Source organism: Eptesicus fuscus, chromosome 13 (assembly GCF_027574615.1).
Source record: "Eptesicus fuscus isolate TK198812 chromosome 13, DD_ASM_mEF_20220401, whole genome shotgun sequence".
Lineage (NCBI taxonomy): Eukaryota > Metazoa > Chordata > Mammalia > Chiroptera > Vespertilionidae > Eptesicus > Eptesicus fuscus.
Window position 1 is genome coordinate 53,957,598 of NC_072485.1, and position 20,913 is coordinate 53,978,510.

Here is a 20,913-nt window from a genome sequence, read left to right on the forward strand (position 1 = left end):
TGGGTGGGGAGCAGGGGAGGTTGAGGTCCCCAGCTTTGAGAAAACCCCTTGGAGGCTCTACTAACCCGTTCCCCAATCTGGGTCTGGTCTCCATGGGGCAGGATGTCGATGTCCGGCTGCAGGGAGCAGGCTTCGATGACCATCTTGTACCTGGAGTGGGGTGGGGCGGGGACCCAGCTGCTCAGCCTGACCAGAGTGGGGCCTGAGCACTGGCAGAGGGTCATTAGCCTCCAGGCAGCTGTGCCAGGGTGAGCAATGGCTTTAATGGGTCTCCTGCTTGGGTGCAAGCAAACACCACGTGGGCTTAAAAAAAGCTGAGGGCGGCACGTTACACGGGCTTGGAGCAAGTTAAATATTTGAAGGATGGAATTAGATGGCAGCAAATATGCCACATAAGTGACAAGAGAGGGCCAGGGCACCTGTGCAGTGGGAAAAGTGACAGTCAGGGCCCACGCTTGGGGCGCTGCCACGGCAAATTACTGCTGGTTGGTTTAGGCAGTGATGCTAAACAAATATTTGTCCAGCCTGCTCCTCTCATGCTTCTTGGGCCAGCTCTTCACCCGGCAGGTGCCAGCCAGGGTGCACAGAGGAGGCATCTGAGTGTCTGGGTGACATACTCTTGTGTATCAGGCAGCCTTGTATTTGAGACTGATTTCATCACTTAGTGGCTGGGTGGCCTGGGGCCAGTTACCTAAGCTTTCTGAGCCTTGGTTTCCTCACCTGCAAAATGAGAATGCTAATAGTACCTGCCTACTGGGATTGTGGTGAGCATTAGAGGAAGTCACGTGGACAGAGGCCGTGGCACTGGGTCTGGTAAGAGCTCAATCAATGTCAGTGGTTATTGTTCACTGGAGGGGAAAGAGTGCACAGGCTGAAGAGCTGGGGGTAGGGAATCATGAGCACAGAGACTCCCGGGGATCTGGGTTGGCCGTCCCACCAGCCACAGGAGAGGGCAGCAGGGCTCCCGCCCCTCCCTCGCCTCCCGCCCTCTCACACGGGAGTTGGGCTGCCTGATGCCCGGGCACATCTGAATTGTTTCCAGATGGACCATATGGACCAAGCTGGCACCCAGCTAAGCCGGCTGGAGAGTGGACGGCTGGGTGTGGGGGATGGATGGAGGGCAGGGCAGGGCAGAGGGCTGGTGCAGGTAGCTCATGCTGCCCGTGATCAATTTCTCCCTCCCCCAGCCCACCTCCCTCGCAGAGGCTTTTACCGTTGTTTGTTGAAGGGACTCTCAAAGGTGATGTTCTCCTCCACGGTGGCGTTTAGCAGCCACGGTTTCTGAGAAGCATAGGCCACGGGGCCTCTCTTCCTGGGAAAAGCAGGGTGGGAGTAGGGAGGCATTTTCAGGGCTCATTCTCAGAGGCACTTGTCCAGGTGATGGCTTAGGCCAGAGCAGGTGGGTGGGGCGGTGCTAAGGTGGGAGGTGCAGTTGGCCGAAATCTGCTCTGTGTGGCCCCTGGTGATGGCTCCTTCCCCAGGGCCTGAGGCAGGTTTGGGTGTTGGGTGTTAGCTGACTCGGGGGACCTTGGCCCTTCCCTGCCCTACACCCCACATGCCCCACCCCGGTAGTGTGTACCCCTTCCTGAGTCCTACCCAGAGCCAGGAGGGAACCAAGCCAACACTGGACCCCTGGTTTCCCTTCACTGAATAGCTCTCAAACCATTCCATTTGGACATTAGCAGGTAACTCTCCAAATGGAACTTTTAAAGGAAGTGGAGCCAAGGAAACCACACCTAGTACGATGCAACTTTTGAAGACCCCCCCAAATTAAAAAAGAAAAGCAAAAGATGAGCTTCAGATAAAAATGACCTGGTGGGGCCCGACCGGTGTGGCTCAGTGGTTGAGCATCAACCTATGAACCGGGAGGTCACGTGCCGGGGTTGCAGGCTCGATCCCCAGTGCGGGTGGTGTGGGAGGCAGCCGATCAATGATTCTCTCTCATCACTGGTGTTTCTCTCTCCCTCTCCCTCTTCTCTCGGAAATCAATTAAAATCTATTCTAAAAAATGACCTGGTGGGAAGGAGCATCTTGATGCGCCGTGGCTTCCAAACCACCCCTCGGGCACAGAGCCCTGTATGGCTCCTTCCTGGGGCCTGCCCTCCACAGTTCTCCTCGGCCTGGGACCCCCCCTGAGGAAGCCGGGCCTGGAGGGCAGTGCTCCGGGGACACAGTACCTGACGTCCGCCTCGGCTGCCGGCTCCCGCTCTGGGCTGCAGCAGGGGAAGAAGGACATACCTTCAGGGTTCACATGAGTAGACTGTGCCCTCCGCAGACATTTCGAGCTCCCTCAAACCCAGCACGAGGGTCTTTATCATCCCTGTGACCACGTCTGCAGCCACAAATGCTGCATGGAGGGGTGTGGGAGTGGGGTGTGGCCATCCAGGGGGAGCTTCCACTGCTGGAACCCCAGTAGTGTTCAGAATCCATGTGGGGTATGTGAGGAGGGTCCCCCGGGAAGGGTAAAGGGGAGAATGGGGCAAAGGCGCCATTGGTGTAGGCTCATGGGGGAAGGGGACGCCTTGCATCGGAAGAGTAAGAGGACCCACATGTGGCTCCTCCAGACCCAGCCTCTGCATCAGGGTTCACGTGCACTGGCCGAGGTCTCAGGCTGACACAGCTGCACCAACAGCTGGGACAGGGAGTGCTGTCTGGCTGGAGCCAGGCCTGGCTGGGCAGGCGACAGCGTTGCCTGCAGTTTGTGGGTGGGAACCCACAGCTGATGAAACTCAGGTGGCACCGAGAGAACTGAGAAGGTGTGATTTGCAGCCCCATGTGGTCCTCTCAGAAGACGACAGAGGAATCTGGGATCTGCTCTGAGACCCGGTCAGCTGCGGTGCCCAAGGGCCCCGGACTGACCTGACCTGCTCCAGGACTAACTATGCTGTCCTGTTATTCTCATCCGCACAAGCGTACTTGTCACATACCACGAGGCCTGATTTTTGGCTCAAGAACTATGGTCACTGTGGCTAGAGAGGCCGGGCCTGTCATCACAGCCTGGCACTTGGGGACAAGGTGGGAGAAAGGGCAGAGAAAGACAGGGACGTGAAACCCTAGTGTTAGAGAGCGAAGGCCAGACCTTAAACCCGCATAGTTGACTCCTTCTTTCCAGTCCTGACTTCCCACCACCTCAGTGTGTCTGAATGTTCTTGGGAGAGGTGAGGTCAGGGAGAGTTTTGAGAGCCTCAGAGCCCCATTAATCGATTTCACTTTGATTTTTTTAGACAAGAACATAAGGCAGCAAGACCACATTTTTTTGTCTGGTCTGGGGGATACCTCTTCTCTTTACAGCGTGTTTCTCAAACTTTTTTCTCATGATCACCCCCTAGGGCCATTTTAGACAAATGTTTTCTAATTGTCCTTTCTTGAACACATTTCTTTCCAATGCTGTGTGTTTTTTTTGTTGTTGTTTTTAACTCACGAGGTTGTACAACCATCACCCCAATCTAATTCCAGAACATTCTCATCACCCTTAAATAAACCCTGCACCCATTAGTAGTCACTCCCTTCCTGCCTCCCCCCTCAACCCAGTGGCAACCACAAACCTACTTTCTGGCTCTATCCGCCAGGAGATTTTAATCCCACAGGCATACTGTATATCTGTTTGTATACATGGTCACAGTCATTGTAATGTCTAAGTTTTCTCTCTCCCCAAGAACCAGATTTTGTTTTCATTGAGAAGGCCTCTGAAATTATGTAGGTGGCACACCCCTGAATCCATAATCAGTACCCCCACCACCATAAGCACAGCCCCCCCCCCCTGCCCCCGGCGTGCCCCACACCCAGACCCTTCCTTGATCCAGACCGACCAGCTTCCAACTCAGTTCCAAGGTTGTACCTGGGGTCCTCTCCCGTCTCGCTGTCAGGAAGGCTGCTGGGGCACAAATGGGAGGGAAAAAGCACCTGTTACTTCTCTCTCCATTGACTTTCTCTCCATCACACTGGGCCTTTGGGGAGAAGCAATCCCTACTGTCCCCACTCCCCACCCATTCCCAGTGTCCCAAGTGGCTGGCCTCCTTGGGGCACACACTGCTGTTCTCAATCTCTGCCTCTCCGGAAGCTGGATAGGCACCCTCACAGATAGCAAGGGCTTCACCAGTGTTCCTGGCACCATCAGAGCGGCAGGCAGGCAGGCTGGCACCAAGATCAGCTTATAGTTGGGAAAACTAAAGCTCATCGAGGGAGAGGGACTTTTCCAAGGTCATCATCATTTCCTACAGTGTTTCCAAACAGTGGAATGAGACCCAATAAGTGGATCTGAAATAAGTGAATTGCAACTGCACTGAAAAAAACAAACCAAAAAAACCCAAAAAAACCACAACACACCACCCAAATCAGTGTGGTCAAGATATATAATTTTTTTGTGTGAAATTGTTTCTCTTGTTTATCAAGGAATAAATGAATGTAGTGGACTGTGCTGTAAAATGCATTGCATACTGTGGATTCTAGTAAATGTTTTTTGTTTTTGTTTTGTTTTTTAAACCACTGACTGAGGTGACCTGATTTTGGTACCAATTTTGCCAGTGCTCTTTCTTCTGCCTCAGGCCTCCTGCCAATGAGAAGTGTCCTCTGACAGGCGCATTTGGGGAAAAAGAATCTGCTCTGCTTTCAAGTAGACCTTACGGAAACGATACTGCAACCAGCTAACATTTATTGAGCTGTTCGAGCACTCTGATAAGCACTGGGACAGTACTATCTATTTTAAAGCTCAAAACAACCGCACGAAGGAGGTGTGTTTTGACTGTCCCCACTTTACGAAGGAAGTGAGGCGCAGAGAGGCTAAGTAACTTGCCCAAAGTCACAGAGCCGGCAAGCAGCAGAGAAGATAGATTTGTTTGACTCCGAGGCTCCATATTCTTAATGACCGTGCCACCTAACTTCACTGTGATCACCGGCCATGGCTCTGATAAACGCCTTCTTCTCAGGAAAACCAGGGTGGACCGAAAACAGGGGTGGAAAGAAGCCTGAGGAAATGAGGGAGTTCCTTTCTGTCTTCAGCTGAGGGGCAGGGCTGACTGGAGACCCTGATGGATATGTCATCACTAGTCTCCAGTCTCTGTGGCCTCACTTCATTCTCTCAACGCAACCCAACCTTGGGTGCCTAAACCATCAGATAGCTGTAATTTATGGACAAGCTGGTAATGTGAGCAGGATGAAAAAATCCAAGCTTACAAATTCCAACCGTGCGGCCACAGCCCAGATAAGCTTATCTGTGGAGTCTCCTGCCTTGATTGCTTCCAGGGATGCAAAGGCTGTCATTTATCTGGAGGAAAGCGCATCTGCGGGCTCCCCGGGGACCAGGCCCACAGTGAGCCCTCTCTGCCCTAATCCGGTTTGCACCATTGTCTGGGCTGCTCAATTAGCCCTTATAATGGACTCACTCCCTCTCTAATCAGTAAGTCTTTTCTCCCAGTGGGATTTTAAGGCAGGAAGAGCATCCTTCAGCCCCCACAGTGGAGAGCACACGATGGATCTGTAATAAAGGGAGGCTGTTAACTGACATGTTAATCATTTGGGAAGAAGGGCGGGGACTAGGATGCATTGTAGGTGTCCTCGTGCCAGGCACGGAGTGAAGTTGTTTATATTCACCACTTCATCCTCACAGCAACCCTAGAAACAGGTGCTAGCATCCCCATTTTACAGATGGGGAAACTGAGGGATAAAGTTTGCATAATGGGCCTAATGGTACAGAGCTGGGAGGAGGGGAAAGCTGGGAGTGAATCCAGGTTCTTCTTCTCCTCTTTCTAGCGTAGTCCCAGCTTCCCTAGAATGAGCCTCCTACGACGTGTATGTCTATGTTTTAACCTGAAACGTAAAGAGTGGTATATGTGGCGCACACTTTCTCTCACTGATGACTGGGCTCTTCAATGAGTGTTGGGGACATTCTCCCAGGCCTGCACTTTGGGGACCAAGCACTGAGCTGAATAGACAGTTTCCCCAGTTTTCCAAGCCCAATATCCTTCCCTCTAGCCAGCCATGAGCTGGGCACGTGAGTGCATCAATCTGAATGAAAGCACAGAACCTGCCCTGCAGGGGCTCACAGTCTGCTAGAGTGAATCGGACAAGTACAGAACGTTGTAAGGGCCAGAAGAAAGAAGAGCAAGAAGGTATTATAGAAGCATTGAGGGGAAGGTACACACAGACATGGATGCCAATGCATAGGAAAAGACTGGAAACTTTTGGGTGATGGGAGTTAGGTGGTTTTCATCTTCCTTAGACTTGTGTATCTTTTCTAAATTAATGCACATCCTTTTAGACTCAGAGAAAAATGTAATTTCAAAATGTAGTTTGGAGGAGGAAGCAATCTGAGGAAGTAAGGAAGGGCTGGTAGGAATTACAGCAGACCTGAGCCTTGGAGGGGGGAAGCACTGAGACAGTAGAGATGGAGGGAGGGGTGCTGGGACAGGGGCGGTGGAGGGAGGGGTGCTGGGACAGGGAAGATGGAGGGAGGGGTGCTGGGACAGGGGAGATGGAGGGAGGGGTGCTGGGACAAGGGAGATGGAGGGAGGGGTGCTGGGACAAGGGAGATGGAGGGAGGGGTGCTGGGACAGGGGCGGTGGAGGGAGGGGTGCTGGGACAGGGGAGGTGGAGGGAGGGGCTCTGGGACAGGGGAGGTGGAGGGAGGGGCTCTGGGATAGGGGAGGTGGAGGGAGGGGCTCTGGGACAGGGGAGGTGGAGGGAGGGGCTCTGGGACAGGGGAGATGGAGGGAGGGGTTCTAGGACAGCGGAGATGGAAGGAGGGGTTCTAGGACAGGGGAGATGGAGGGAGGGGTGCTGGGATAGGGGAAATGGAGGGAGGGGTGCTGGGACAGGGGAAATGGAGGGAGGGGTTCTAGGACAGGGGAGGTGGAGGGAGGGGTGCTGGGACAGGGGAGATGGAGGGAGGGGCTCTGGGATAGGGGAGATGGAGGGAGGGGTGCTGGGACAGGGGAAATGGAGGGAGGGGTTCTAGGACAGGGGAGGTGGAGGGAGGGGCTCTGGGACAGGGGAGGTGGAGGGAGGGGCTCTGGGACAGGGGAGATGGAGGGAGGGGTTCTAGGACAGGGGAGGTGGAGGGAGGGGCTCTGGGACAGGGGAGATGGAGGGAGGGGTTCTAGGACAGCGGAGATGGAGGGAGGGGTTCTAGGACAGGGGAGATGGAGGGAGGGGTGCTGGGATAGGGGAAATGGAGGGAGGGGTGCTGGGACAGGGGAAATGGAGGGAGGGGTTCTAGGATAGGGGAGGTGGAGGGAGGGGTGCTGGGACAGGGGAGATGGAGGGAGGGGCTCTGGGATAGGGGAGATGGAGGGAGGGGTGCTGGGACAGGGGAAATGGAGGGAGGGGTTCTAGGACAGGGGAGGTGGAGGGAGGGGTGCTGGGACAGGGGAAATGGAGGGAGGGGTTCTAGGACAGGGGAGGTGGAGGGAGGGGTGCTGGGATAGGGGAGATGGAGGGAGGGGTTCTAGGACAGGGGAGGTGGAGGGAGGGGTGCTGGGACAGGGGAGATGGAGGGAGGGGCTCTGGGATAGGGGAGATGGAGGGAGGGGTGCTGGGATAGGGGAGATGGAGGGAGGGGTGCTGGGACAGGGGAGGAGGCAGGAGAAGTGGAAAGAATAAGGGCTTCGAAGTTTGTATCTGAGAGGCTACTCTACTCACTGGTTGCGAAAACTTAGGCAAGCCCCTTTACTTAGGGCAGTGGTTCTCAACCTTTCTAATGCCATGACCCTTTAATACAGTTCCTCATGTTGTGGTGACCCCAACCATAAAATTATTTTCGTTGCTACTTCATAACTGTAATTTTGCTACTGTTATGAATCATAATGGAAATATCTGTGTTTTCTGATGGTCTTAGGCGACCCTGCTAGCGGTTCTCAACCTGTGGGTCTCGAACTTCCCACAGGTTGTGGGAAGAAAGGTTGAGAACCACTGACTTAGGGGAACCTCTGTTTTCTCATCTATAAAATGGGGGTAATGGCACAAACCTCAGGGACACTGGGAGAATATATTATAATATAGCTCGTAGCTGGAGAACTGGGGATGATTCCAGTCTTTTCAGCTCAGGGCTTGTCCCAAAGGTGCAGGAGGAGCAGGAACTGAATGGCCCAACACTCATTAAGACCCCGGCAATAAGTAAAAAGGGAAGAGGTGGGCATTGAGGTTGGAAGAAGTTAGGACTCATAGGTCTCTACGTTCTGTTCATCTTGCCACAGGCAGGCTTGTCGTTGCCCTGAAATGTGACCTTTTCTACCCACAGTGCCTTTTCCAAATGATGTCAATGGGTCCTCATGCCCAATCTCTGAGAGAGGAAAGGGTTTCCTCATTGTCCTGCTGAGGAAACTAAGTTTCAGAGAGGTGAAGTAACTTGCCCAAGGTCACACAGCTAGAGAGGCAGAGGCAGGTCTACAACCAGAGACCATCTGATTCCCAAGGTTGGCTTCACACAGTGTCCCTTCTCCTGTCTGCCCAGGAAATCTGGGGTGCACCTGAACCCTGGGCCCAACGCCCCAAAGGCTCCAGGAACTATATGAGCAAATGGGACTACAGTCCTGAGAGGAGCCTATTTCTCCTTCCTGAGGAATCAGGGATCTCGGGAGGCAGCCTTCACACCAACCACCACAATACAAAAACGTTCAGAGGCAGGCCCAGGGCAAGCAGGGCCTAATGTGTGGTTGCCATGTGGAAGCCTCGGCAGGGGTGGGGGCCGGCAGCAGGGAGCCCTCGGGAGGCTGATTTGCACAGGGAGGTGGGACCTTTTCCCCCCTCGATGCTTTCCCTCAGGGCCCAGCTTCCTGCTGGCTCCCTGGGGACGTATAAAATCATTCTACTGCAGACACTAATGGCCCTATTCTTTATTTTCAGGGAAAAGATTTCATTTAAGTACATCTGCTAATATTGCCTTTTTATAACAATGCTTTCCTCTTAAAGATTAAGGAGAGAGTTTGCAAATTCCCAGGTTGATAGTGCATTGAGCAGAGTGCGGGCAGTGGCTGGCGACCAGTATGAAAGGGAATGCTTGGGAGTCACCAGGAGAGCCGGACCCTGCCAGGTCTGCTCAGGGCTGCCGCAGTAATTCTCCAACCCAGAATGCCAGGCCTCACCCAGTGGGCCCTCGGGGCCTGCCCTGGGGTCTGTCTGCACGCCTCTGTCCACCCAAGACGGGTGAGCTCTCTGAGGCAGGGGCCAGGTTTTCTCCTCTGTAGTCTGGACAGAGGGGCTCACAAAATCCACATCTTATGTCGGGCACCTGGGGTCCAACATGGAATCCTCCTCCAGCCCTGTCCTCAAGGAGCTCAGTGTCAGGGGGAGATGGCCGCAGATAATCACAGTGCAGGGAGAGATGCGCTCACTCCTTCCCAGTGTTGGTGGAGGAGCTGGGCGCTGAAGTTCTGGGTTAGGGGAACAGCTTGGGCAAAGGGACGCAGGAAGGAGAGACACATAGCAACACATTTACACTGGCAGTCTCTTGAAGGTCGTCCATGGTTTCTGGCTCACTCATTTAGCAAATAAATTCATTTAGCAGAGCCACTGTGGATGCAGAGGCAAATAAGAGATGGTCTCTGTCCCCAGGGAGCACACCACCGTCTCCTGGGAGACAGGATGGAGTACAATTAAAGAGCATTTTGTTCCTGGCAGAGAAGTATATCATCAAAGAATAATATTTATAATAATATTTATAGGGCACTCATCACATGCTGGGTCAAGCCTCACGTCCACCCCGTGGGTAATAAGGGAAACCTGGTACCGAAAGGTCACAGAATTTGCGAAGCACATAGCCCCAATTTGAACCCAGGCAGCCTGGCTCCAGAGCTTGCTCAGCCACACTGCTCACGTGTTCGCTGAAGGAATAAATGCACAGTTGTACAAACAAACCAGTCTCCCCAGAGCATTCTCCGTTCTGCGCCTCCTCTTCCTCCATCTCCCAGCCTCGTGCCTCCTGGAACTCTTTCTTCCAGGCACTAAAAACCTCCATCGGGTCCCTCTTTCCCTCGGCTACTGGGAAGCTCCAAGCCAGCTTGTGTATTAAATGCAGTAGCCGACTGTTGCCCAGGTTTCTGAACACCTTTTCCAAACGCTTCATTCCTTGGTTCCTTTTTTCTTTTTAAAAAGCTTCTATTTTATGTGTATCATTTATCAACTAGTCTCAAGTGCTTTCTGGGAATAGGTGGGCATAAATAATAGATTCGTGCTGGACTCAGCGTGGGGTTCTGGCTCTTTAATTAAGATAGCGATCTTTCCCCAGAAACCCATGCTTGTCTGGGTTAATTTTGGCTCCTCAAAACATTGACTGAATGGTCTGCTCCAGCTTTGCTGAGGATCAAGCTGGAAACCACTGTCTGGGTTGCACTCCGCTGAGTGAGCATCGGCTTTGGAATCAAATGGAACTGAGGTTGAGTTCCATTTATCAGGGGGATGAATTAGGGCAACTAGTTTAACCGTCATCTATGAAATGAGAACCGTCAGCAGTACCCACCTTGCCGGTTGTCATAAGGATTAAATGAAACAATGCATGTAGAGGACTTGGCAAGGTACCTGGCACATAGTAAGGGTATTCATGATGATGATGGGAATAACCAGTCACAGCATTTATTGAGTAATCACTGGACACACAGTGGGTGCACAATGAAGGCATCCTTAACGGAGCAGGATGGCTGGAAGGAGGGCTGCCCACCCGCCCACTGTGTGTCCGTCCCCACTACCTGAGCCCTGAGGATGTGTGTATTACCTGTTCCAGAAGACGGCCCCCGAGATCTTCTGCATCTCCCCCAGGGTGGCGAGAAGAAGTGAGGACTTGCCGCAGCCCACCTGCCCCACGATCATGGTCAGCTGGCCTGCAGGGAGGGAGGCCAGCAGATGGGGCTAGGGCCAGGAGGGCGTCTGGACAACCACCACCCGGAAAGACAGACAGATACGCCCAACCCTGGGGCCCCGTTTCCTTTCCTCCTACCTGGAATCCCCAAGGAGTCCTTTCCCTTTTTGAACCTTTCCTTCTGGAAATCTACACCCTCCTTTTCCTTCCTCACCGATGATGTCCCCCATCCCTCCCAAAGCTTTTCTTCTCCCTTCCATGGTTCCCCAGTGTGAGCCCAGCTCCTCATGGTCCCACTAACACCACCCTGAGTCTCACCTCCATCCCACTTTCATGCTTGGCTCAGCGGCTGCCCCTGCCAGAATGGCCACCCTGCCTCCTGGCCCGAGGGACCCTGCTTATGCTGAGAAACCCCACCTCTTCCATAACGCCTTCCCTGGCTACTCGGGTCTGATCTTTTTGCGAAGTGCCCATACTGTCTTCCACCGGTGGTTTGACATCAAGGCCCCCATCTTGCCCTGTCCTTGCTGCTGCACACGAACCCCTCGAGGATGAAGCCCACCCCCGCTCCAGAGTCCATGCCCCGGAGCACCCACCATGAGTGCGCACAGAGCAGACACTCAATAAATGCTGGTTTTTCTTGTTCTCTCCATTCGGTGGAGACATGGGGAGGGGCACTTCAGACAGGACTCTAAGGGGGACACCCCAGACCATGATGGAGGGGTGAGCGGGCCCTTACCTCGGGGGATGTGGATGGTGATGTTGGACAGCGTGGGAATTCCGTCGGGGGTCCATGTGAAGAAGCCTCCAATGATCTTCATTGGCAACACCCCACCGCCCACAAGAGAACAGAAAGACAGCTGGACTTTCAGTGTTAAAGTCTCTTGCCTCCCCTCCTCCCTGAAAGCCAACCCCCCCCCCCCCCGCCCAACTGATTCCAGTCCCTGGGTCACTTCCAGGACAGGGGAGTAGAGAAATGGTCTTCTCATGCTCACCCCTGCCTGAGGCACCCTCCCTGAAAGGGCAGCAGCCCTGCCCCCCCCCCCCCCCCCCCCCCCCCCCCGCCCAACTTGGTCGAGATGGAAGATTTGTCCCTATGAGCCCTACAGGCAGGTACGGTGACCTTGGACCTTGAGGGCTCAGTACATAGGTCTCTGGCCCTTCAGATGCTGAGCTCCTTCTTGGTGCAGGTGCTGGGGGACCAGGCATGGGGTGCAAGGTCTCCGACTCACCTGGACGCAGCAATTGTCAGCATTCCCGTCTGCACTGGGGGCCAGCCTCTGCAGTGGGCCTGTGAGGCCCCGGCAGTCCTCCCGGGCAGGACGCTTGCGGTTCACGACCTTGAGGGGCTGGGATGGTTAGGAAGAGGTGAAGGCCCAGGGGGCTGGAAGTTGTGCAGGGAAGGGAGCCCCCTTCCTGTGAGAAAGGCTGAGGCAGGATGCGGCAGGGCTGAGTGGCAAGGGGAGGCCAGGCACTCACCACGGCCTGGTACTTGCTGGCCTGGCCCTGGGGCGCAGGCTCCCGGGGAGCGCACTGCTCCTCTCGGATCTCTGCACTGGACAGGAACTCACTCAGCTTCTGCACGCTACAGAGGAAGCACAGAGACACCCCTCGCCCCTGCCAGGGGCAGAGGGGAGGGGGGAAGGAAGAGGGTGCAGCCTGAGAGAGCAGCTCTGAGAAAGTTCCGGGTCCTGAGGTGCAGCCCCGACAAAGCTCCCACTGGAGGGGGATAAAGCAGGGGCATCCGTGGTGGGAGCAATAAGTGTTACCAGGATTTGTTAGAGTTGAATAATCCTCTGGAGTAGGTTAGGGTCTGGATGAGGGCGGATTTGGTTAGTTTTAGGAATAGTTCAATGTTAAGGTTGGTTAGACTAAACGATGGTTGGTGTTAGACTATACGAGTTACTGTTAGAATTAAGGTTGGTCAGTGTTAAGGTTAATTAGGATTAGAATTGGTTATTAATAGTAGCTAATATTTATTGAGTATATACTATATGCCAGACACTACATATTTTATAAGCATACAGTTTAATCCTGCTAGGGGAGGTGTATTATTCTCAACTCATAAATGAGAAGCCTTCCCCCATCCCACCCCACCCGCCCCAGGGATTTCCTGTGGACCCAGAGGAGGCTCCAAAAGTTTTGGTTCATTTTCTCTCATCCCTGGGGGTGTGGAACGTGTCTTGGGCATCTTGAGAATGATCTATATACCTCTTTCCTCCATTTGCTAAATGTCCCATAGGCCTGGGCCAGACAAGCCCTCCGACTCTCAAGGCAAGAATAGTCTAAGGCTCTAAATGCACTGTGGCCCCTGGTTTCTGCTCTGGGCATGAACCCCTTCCCCTGACCAGGAGTAGACTGACAGCCTCCGCCTGCCTCCTCCCCACCCTCTGTGTCTCCTGGACCCAGCACTCTCTCAACAGTGAGTGTCTGCATTTGGAAATGCTCCTGAGAATCAGCACAAGGATTTCCAACAGGTGCAGCATTCTTAAACTTGTGGTTTCTACACAGAATCACAGGGCTGGGGTGGTATCGGGGAGGGGGTGGTCATTAGAAGTCACAATGCATAGCCAATAAATCTGAGGCAGCACAGCCAACCGTGGAAATGAGAACTGATCTTTTCCAGCATGTTAGTCCCTGGTTAGATATTCATTTGACCACAATTCTTCTGAGTTATATATAACCCCTTCCATCCCAGAACCCCTGCCAGAGCTTCCCTGTCTAAATTGCTCCTTCCATTAGCTACTTCAACCCAATAGCTACTCCTTCCTGCTAGCTGCCCAGGACCTGCCAGGGTCCCATGAGACAGGGGTGTCATTTTCCTCAAGGCTATAGGGGCTTGGGTACAGAAGATATTTGTCACTGTCTGGTCCCATTGATGATGAGGAAGGACATAGCCAGCTTTCCCCAGAGATATGACAGGCCACTGTTTTCAAGGAGCTATTTCAGAGGCCTAAGGAGATCCTCACAGTCAAAGCCTCAGCCCTCTACCTTTGGACATTCATTCCCAAGAGGGTGATGCCTCTGGGAGAGTGGGAGTCACCACTGGGCTCAAGAGCCTGGAAGTGGGGCCAGGGCTGTGAAGGCTCTGGGACCCATGGGAAGGACAGGGGATGCTCAGTCTGAGGAAAACAAAGATTCAGTGGATACCATCTGAAACCCGGGGGCTGTCCTGTGGGGAAGGGATGGTGCTCATGCTGGGTGGCTCTGGAGGATGGAACTAGGACCAATGGGTAGTAGTTATGAAGATGTACCAGTTTTGGCTCAATGTTGAATTTTTTTTTTTTTTTTACAGAGTTATCTTGGAGTTGACATTGACATTGGAGCTATGCAAGCCAGTTGGCTAGTCCTTTCTCAGGGATGGCTTGGAGGGGAGCCACACGGGGCCTACACCCCTCTGCCCACCACAACCAGCTCAGAGAGGCCCAGATCCGTGGGGAGGCATGTCCTGGGACCAAAGAGCTTTGGCTGTGACTGTCAGTCACTGGAGCCAGTGCTGGGGCTGCCACATGAGCTGCCTGTCAGCGCCCTGGCTGGACCCGCCTCTCACCTGACTAGAGCTTTGACTGTAGACCGGACCACACTGGACAGCAGGAACAGCGGCGTGACCAGGATGTGGAAGAGGGAGAGGGAGGCGAAGGCCACCGAGGGCGAGAAGTCGGCCTCTTTGAAGAAGCTGGCGTGGCCCACGAAGGTCTGTGGACAGAGGCACGGAGTGTGGGCCCCTCCCACCCCGGAAGGAAACAAGAGGCCTGGAACAGGGGACTCAAGGGGACCTTCCAGTTAGGGACACCTCCACCATCCTCACAGTCACCTCCCGGCAACGTCCCCAGCAACGTCCCAAGCTGGAGGGCCAAACTGCCCCTCCCTATCCTGCCCCCTCCTTGCCAGGAGTGGCCAGGGCGGAGCCCTCAGGTTGGGTCAGCTCTGCCCCCTCTCAGACAGCAGTCCTCAGCCAGGAGAACTGTAGCCACCTGGTCACAGTGCTTGCCCCCTGGCTACCTGGCTGGCTCACTGTCACCCAGAATTCCCTGAAGAGCCGGGACTGAACCAACCCAATAAATCATGTCGAAAGAGAATTCCCAAGCGTGCCTGATGGGCTGTGAACGTCACAGCTCAGGGACACCGGCCCCGGGGGAAATAAACGCATCTTCTTAAAGAACTGTAGCTGTCACAGAAGCCAGGGGTGGGAGTCCTGGGTGAAGGGGCTGCGGGTTCACAGGGGACCAGGCCTTTTGTGGGGTGGGGGGGGGCACGATGCCGCCCCCACTGCTGAGCTGAGCTCATACACGGCTTTGGTCAAAATCGCTTTATAAAAACCTCCACTGTAACATCTAATGACGGGCAGGATTGTTCGTGCCGCACCCTTACAGTTCAAAGGGCAGGTTACAAAACTGCATGTGCGGCCGAGTCCTATTTTCGTAAAAAGGTCATATTACGTGCCTTCAAAAAGGACTGGAAAGAAACACATTAAAGATGCTGCCAGTGGGATCATGGGTGATTTAAATCCTCTCTGCCCTTTCCGCTCTGGATTTCCCAACGTTGCTACCATAAACATGCTTGGTAGCTATTTTTAAAAGAAAGCTTAATTTCTTAAACACTAAGCCTCAGGTCCTCCAGGCCCGGAAGCCCGAGGCCCTTGACTTCCTGGAGTGGGGGAGGCGCCCCCTCCGCATAGAGCCGTGCAGACCACTGCCCTGTTTGCGGCCCCACTGCTGAGTCTCCTTCCGAAGTCCCGGGCCGAAGGGCGGCCTCCCACTCCAGACATCCTGCCCCACAGCCCACCCGGAGGTGGAGGGAGCAGCCACTTACGATGAGGACAGCTGCGATGGGGATGGCCGTGTTCATGAAAACTGTGGAGGAAGCACAAGTTCAGTGGGAGCGATGAGGCAGCTGAAGTGAAGGCCCCCTCCCGGGTGGTGGAGGCAGTGCAGCCCGTGGGTCCCTTCCCCAGCCATGGGGTGGAGCTGGGGCAGGGTAGGGGCACAAGTCCAGCCCTGTGGCACCTCCAGCTCCTTACCTGTTTCCCTCAGGAGGACTCTTGTCCCATGCCTCTGAGACGTAAGCCTTTACATAGAGGCTTACATGCTCCTATTCTGCTCCACAGTGTGAGGAAAGCCCCGTGAAAAAGTGGTGGGGATGGGATTGGAGAGGTGGCGGCCTGTGGTCAACTGGGAGGCCAGCAGCATGGGTTTCTGGAGCCAGCAAGTTGCTTCTTCTTCCTTTGCCTTTGGTCCCTGGGTCCCCCCAAACGGGGTTCCCTCAGAGGCTTAGAGGCTTCCTAACCTCCCATGGCTCTTGGGAAAGATTTCAAACTCATTCACACTGAGGTATCAGCGACGAAGGACAGCTTACAACGGGGTCTCCCTTAGCTCTAAGACTGAGAGTCCATGCCCAGGTGGGGCAGTTGGTTTGTTTAAAGTGTGGCCCTCGGATCCTCCATAGGGACCCCAGAGAGCAACGAGAGCTGGACATAAAGTCAGAGAACGGTGGATGCCCTGCTACCTATGAGCTGGGTGACCTTGGGCTGGTCATTTCCCTACTCCGTGCCTCAGTTTCTTCACATGATCTTTATGAACTTGTGCTTACTTGTTCACATGTTCTGGCTTTCCCCCAAGGTCAGAGGAGATAATGTAGGGAACAGGCTCTGTGAGCCCCAGGTGCTGACTATCACACCTTGCCCGCTGCTAGTTCATGAGCTAGCCCTGCTCCACAGGTCCCTGCTCCTCTGGCCCAACATGGAAGACGCCGAGGTATGGGCATGGGGTCCTGAACTTGCAGAAAGAGCGACCCTCCTACTATGACCTTCCTATCTCATCTTTAATTTTCCCCGTAGCCTCTTCCCGGCCAGCCCAGAAAGGAATCTGGTCTGTAATTAGCCAAATGAAAGCAAACGAGCCAGGAGCCAGGAGCCAAAGGCCACGGGCTCAGCCTGTGCATGTGGCCCTGTCTAATGAATGGTGAAGTCTCGGACACTCGGAAGAAGCCCAGATGGTTAACACCGATCCGAGCAGCTGAGTGTCTACTTACTCCAAGAATCCTGCATTGGCCAGTACATACACAGTGTACTAGTATATGGAGGTCTGGACCCCCGAGTGGGAGGAAAAACATAGCCCTGCCTCCAGGGGGCTCCTAGTTTGAGGAAGGAGACAAAACTGTGCCCCCAGGAAGGCCCTGATATGCTGGGGAGAAAGGAAACATGCCCCTAGGGAGCTCCCAAGCAGATAGGGAAGACATTGTGCCCACCTGGGGGGGCGGCGGGCGGGGGGTGGGCATCCTTAATCTGATGAGGGAGACACAGCCCCTGCAGAGCTCCCAGTCTCACGGAGGAGATACGGCTGGGGCTCCTGGGGGCTCTGCCAATCTGTCTGACCACAGGCTTTTCATCAACACCAGCAGCATACATGACCGTGCTTTAACTGCCCTTCCTGAAGAGGGCCCCATGCCTCCAAGTGCCCACAGCAGTGCCAGAGCCCTCCCTCAGAGTCTTGGGCAGGGGCAGGATAAGCATTATTGGTTTTCCTACAGTAGGCAGGACCCAGGTCTGGGACTAGGACATAGCACAGCCATTACTGGCTGAGGAGAGGGAGGAGGAGGAGGACTCCCATGAGGCCTGGGCCCTTAACCATCACCAACTGTATAGCTCTAAACACAAGGTAGCCTTGTCCCTCCCCTCCAGGGCCAGTTACTCCAGGAAGCTCTCTCAGGACAGGGGCCTCCTTCTGTTCCTCTCCTGCCTATCCCAGCAACTACCAAAGCGGGGAGTTCAAGCTACAAGGCACCACCCCTTGGCCCTTGCCTCAGGCTGAGACCCCTCCCAGCTAAAGAACAGGTTCAGAGTTAGATTGTAAATCGGTGCAACTCTGCTTGGAAAGCAATCTGGGGCTTTGTAGCTAGAGCCACAGAGTTTAGACCTTCTGATCCTATAATCCCTCTCCTGGGAATTTATCTTGAACACATAATCATTTGAGAGAACCAAAAAGCCCTCAGCAAGCTGGTGCTAGCTATAGCACTGCAACAGGCAAACAAAACCACAGCCACAGCCACAGCCACAGCCACAGCAAAGAAACCACCGGAAATGAGATCAACTGGCAACATCCAACACGAGGGGCTGTTTTAGTAAATGTGGTTTTTCAACTCTCAGGGAGATACTGCAGTCACAGAACACGTCATAATGAACACTTTGTTCTGGAGCATGTTTTTCCTGGTTGTGATTTTCCTTCATTTATATTTTTTCTATTTTGTTGTCTTTGTTCTTGTAGCTGCTTGAGCTCCTTTGAGGAATGAGACATGCTATAAGTAAATTTAAAAGCGAGTATTCCAAAGCTGATTCTCTCAAAAGAGAATCCATCTATAATAATAAAAGTGTAATATGCTCATTAGACCAGATGACCTTCCGGAGGAAGCTGGGGCTGCGAGGGAAGCCTGGGTCCCAGGTGTCAGAGGGAAGCCGGTGCCGGCAGCCGGGGGAAGGAAGGCCTACTCTTGCACGGATTTCGTGCATCGGGCCTCTAGTATGGTATAATTAATGTTCTACCCCGTTCTGGCTGTTGCATGGAGACACTAAAGAATGAAAATATAATTTTTCATTTTCCTCACCCTCTTTTGCAAGGATGGCCTTTGTGCAGGAACTCTGGGTACCCTTTGGGGCCGGGACTGGGGGATGGAATTACCAGCTGCTTGTATTTTAAAGGACTCTCTGAAGAGCACCCCGCTGGGCCCTGAAGTGGACAAGGCTGGAACTAGGGATGTCAGGGAGGCCTGGGAGGCTCTGGCATCTCTTCGGGCTCAGCAGACACCCCTGAACCCTGTGGAGAGTGGGGAGGACGGGGAGCTGGGCATCCCAGCCGTCGTGGGTTGAACATTGTGGCCTTGCCTCTATTTTCCTGAACCACATGAAGCCTTGTAAGATGTTAACGGGGGTGGTGACGGAGGTGTAAAAAAAATATGACCAATAGATCTCTCTCCAACTTTGGCGTGGGGTAGGAAAGAAAAACGAAAACAAGATACTGCTTAGATCTTGCATTTCAGGGAGCAAGGAATCCTGTTGAATAGCACGAAGTGAGAGTAGAAGATTACAAAATGATGTGTAAGTGTGATGCTGCGGTGGACAAGTTTAGCCGCACATAGGCAGGCTTCAAAGGCCTCCTTCGAAAGCAAAAGCCTCTCTGATGTGGTGTAGAGATGTGGGTAGGTGTTGTATTCAACTTCCCCCAAAATATCCTCTAAGAAGAACTTCTTAAAAAATTCTTTTTTGAGGGTCTTCCCTGTTCCAGGCTTGATGCTGGGCTCGGGGGGCAAAGCAGTGAACAACATGCTGGCTTTCCCCACTCTTCCCAAATGAAATGAACCCACAAATCGACCGAAACCAAAGCGGGGTGCAGGTCACCGCTCCCCTGGCTTTGCCAGGTGCACCACAATACCAGCAGCTTTTCATTTCCAAAGATAAATATGTCAGAAGCCACGTGGCAGGGAGCCGCAGCCAGCCATTTGTGCCTCTGGTGAACTGCAGCTTTGTCCCGGGGGTGGGCGGGGAGGGGTGGCCAGTGGGAGCTGCAGGCTCACAGCCTGGCCTAACTGCAGGCAGTACCCGCAGGAGGGGGCAGTGTAGTTGGACATGCACAGGGCTGTTGTACATTCTGTCTGATAGTCGTTCAAAGTCAGCAGAGGAGGAGGAAAGCAGGTCACCGGTGTGTCTGCCGCTGGCAGTGGTGGGAGCACAGCAGGAGGCCCCACACGTCACACAGATTTCTGCCTCCTTCACTGATGAACCTCCCAGCTCCCCCTCAGCCACCTCCAGGCCCAAGAAGGTCAGGATATGCATCGGCAACCCACACCCACCGTGGCTGCACCAGCTGGTGGCAGGAAGAGCAGATATTGAAGAAGAATTCCAGAGAAGCTGGAGAAGGAAGAGGGACCAGGTCAGGAGGCCCTGGCTGTTCTGAGACAGGGCCTCCACCGAGGAGGACAGAAGGAGCTCAAGTCTTGGGCAGTGGACCGGGGCAGGTGCTGGGTGTCCTGCGAATGGGGTTCACCAGCATCCTCCTGCCCGTACCACCCCCATGCATGGCATAGTTGGGCTTGGGGGTTTGTTTTTTGCTTTTCAGGACATGGTATGAGGCCAGTCACACTCATCCAAGGAGGGCCCACCTGACGGTGGTTCAGACCAGAATGGGAGGACAGAAGGTCATGACCCAGAACACTAGGAAAGACGGCAAACCCACCTTTCCTGCAGTTAAACTCCTTCAATGGCGCCCCTGCCTCAGAAGAAGACCCAGAGGCCTGCACACAGGGCACAAGGTTCTGCATGATCTGGCCTTGTTTCCCTCTGCTCACCGGATTATGACTGAGTCTCACACACACTGTCCTTCTCACCTGTAGCCCTTTGTACCTGGAACATTCCTCCCCTTACCTGGTTAACTCCTAGGAGTCATTCTTTGAGCGTCGGCTATGAACTTCACTCTATAACTAGGTCAGGTACAATTCTCACTGCACCTATAGAAAACCTCTTTCTACTCCTGTCACTCACCACACGGTCCCATGACCAGCTTCCCTACTAGACTGTGAGCAACCTGCAGGCAGGGACCGATATTTCTTCTCAACCCCGCATCCCCCATGCTTAGCACAGCGCCTGGCACACAGCAGGTGCCCAGTGAAGATTTGTTAAGTAAGTGAATAAAAGAAACAAAAGAGGCTAGGGCCGGGTGACTACCGCAAAAGAGGAAGTGGGGCATTTGGAACTGACCCCTGGCTCTGACCACAGGTATGGCATGATTGCCCACAAGACTGTGAGGGTGCGGACCATGCCTTTTACCCCTTTAACCTCCAAGGTCTCAGTAGAGTTTGGCACAGACAGAAGGCTCTGGAATGGGTGCTGCATAAAGGACAGAATGAACTGGCAGCGTGCAGCTTGGTTGACTGCTAGGGCCTAGGACCCCTTTGTCACTCTTGCAAAGCTTGTCCTCAAATACCTGGCGGGGCTGGATACCTAGAGTTATGCTGCGGCTGCAAGGAAACAAGTATTGAACTGACTTCTAAGGGGAGGGGCCACAGCACTTGCCTCCAGCTTTTCCCCATTTTATCTTCTACTCATTGAAATCCTGCCCATCTTGCAAGATGCCGCCAAG

General features: G+C 53.9%; 1 protein-coding gene across 4 annotated transcripts in view; it reads right to left on the minus strand.

Moving 5' to 3' along the window:
• The window catches only part of ABCC8 (ATP binding cassette subfamily C member 8), a 71,827-nt gene that overhangs the window by 18,182 nt on the left and 32,732 nt on the right, over nucleotides 1-20,913 (minus strand). For 2 of the 4 annotated variants that reach the window (XM_028156784.2, XM_008149009.2), the window contains exons 11-20: nucleotides 15,599-15,639; nucleotides 14,337-14,482; nucleotides 12,266-12,371; nucleotides 12,019-12,135; nucleotides 11,526-11,601; nucleotides 10,703-10,808; nucleotides 3,839-3,871; nucleotides 2,178-2,213; nucleotides 1,214-1,312; nucleotides 66-150 (exon numbers count right to left, since the gene is read on the minus strand). In XM_028156784.2, the coding sequence (XP_028012585.2) occupies nucleotides 66-150; nucleotides 1,214-1,312; nucleotides 2,178-2,213; nucleotides 3,839-3,871; nucleotides 10,703-10,808; nucleotides 11,526-11,601; nucleotides 12,019-12,135; nucleotides 12,266-12,371; nucleotides 14,337-14,482; nucleotides 15,599-15,639 (845 nt within the window). Of the gene's footprint in view, nucleotides 1-65; nucleotides 151-1,213; nucleotides 1,313-2,177; nucleotides 2,214-3,838; nucleotides 3,875-10,702; nucleotides 10,809-11,525; nucleotides 11,602-12,018; nucleotides 12,136-12,265; nucleotides 12,372-14,336; nucleotides 14,483-15,598; nucleotides 15,640-20,913 lie in introns of all 4 variants that reach the window. The other 2 variants (XM_028156783.2, XM_008149008.2) reach the window with 1 other exon arrangement.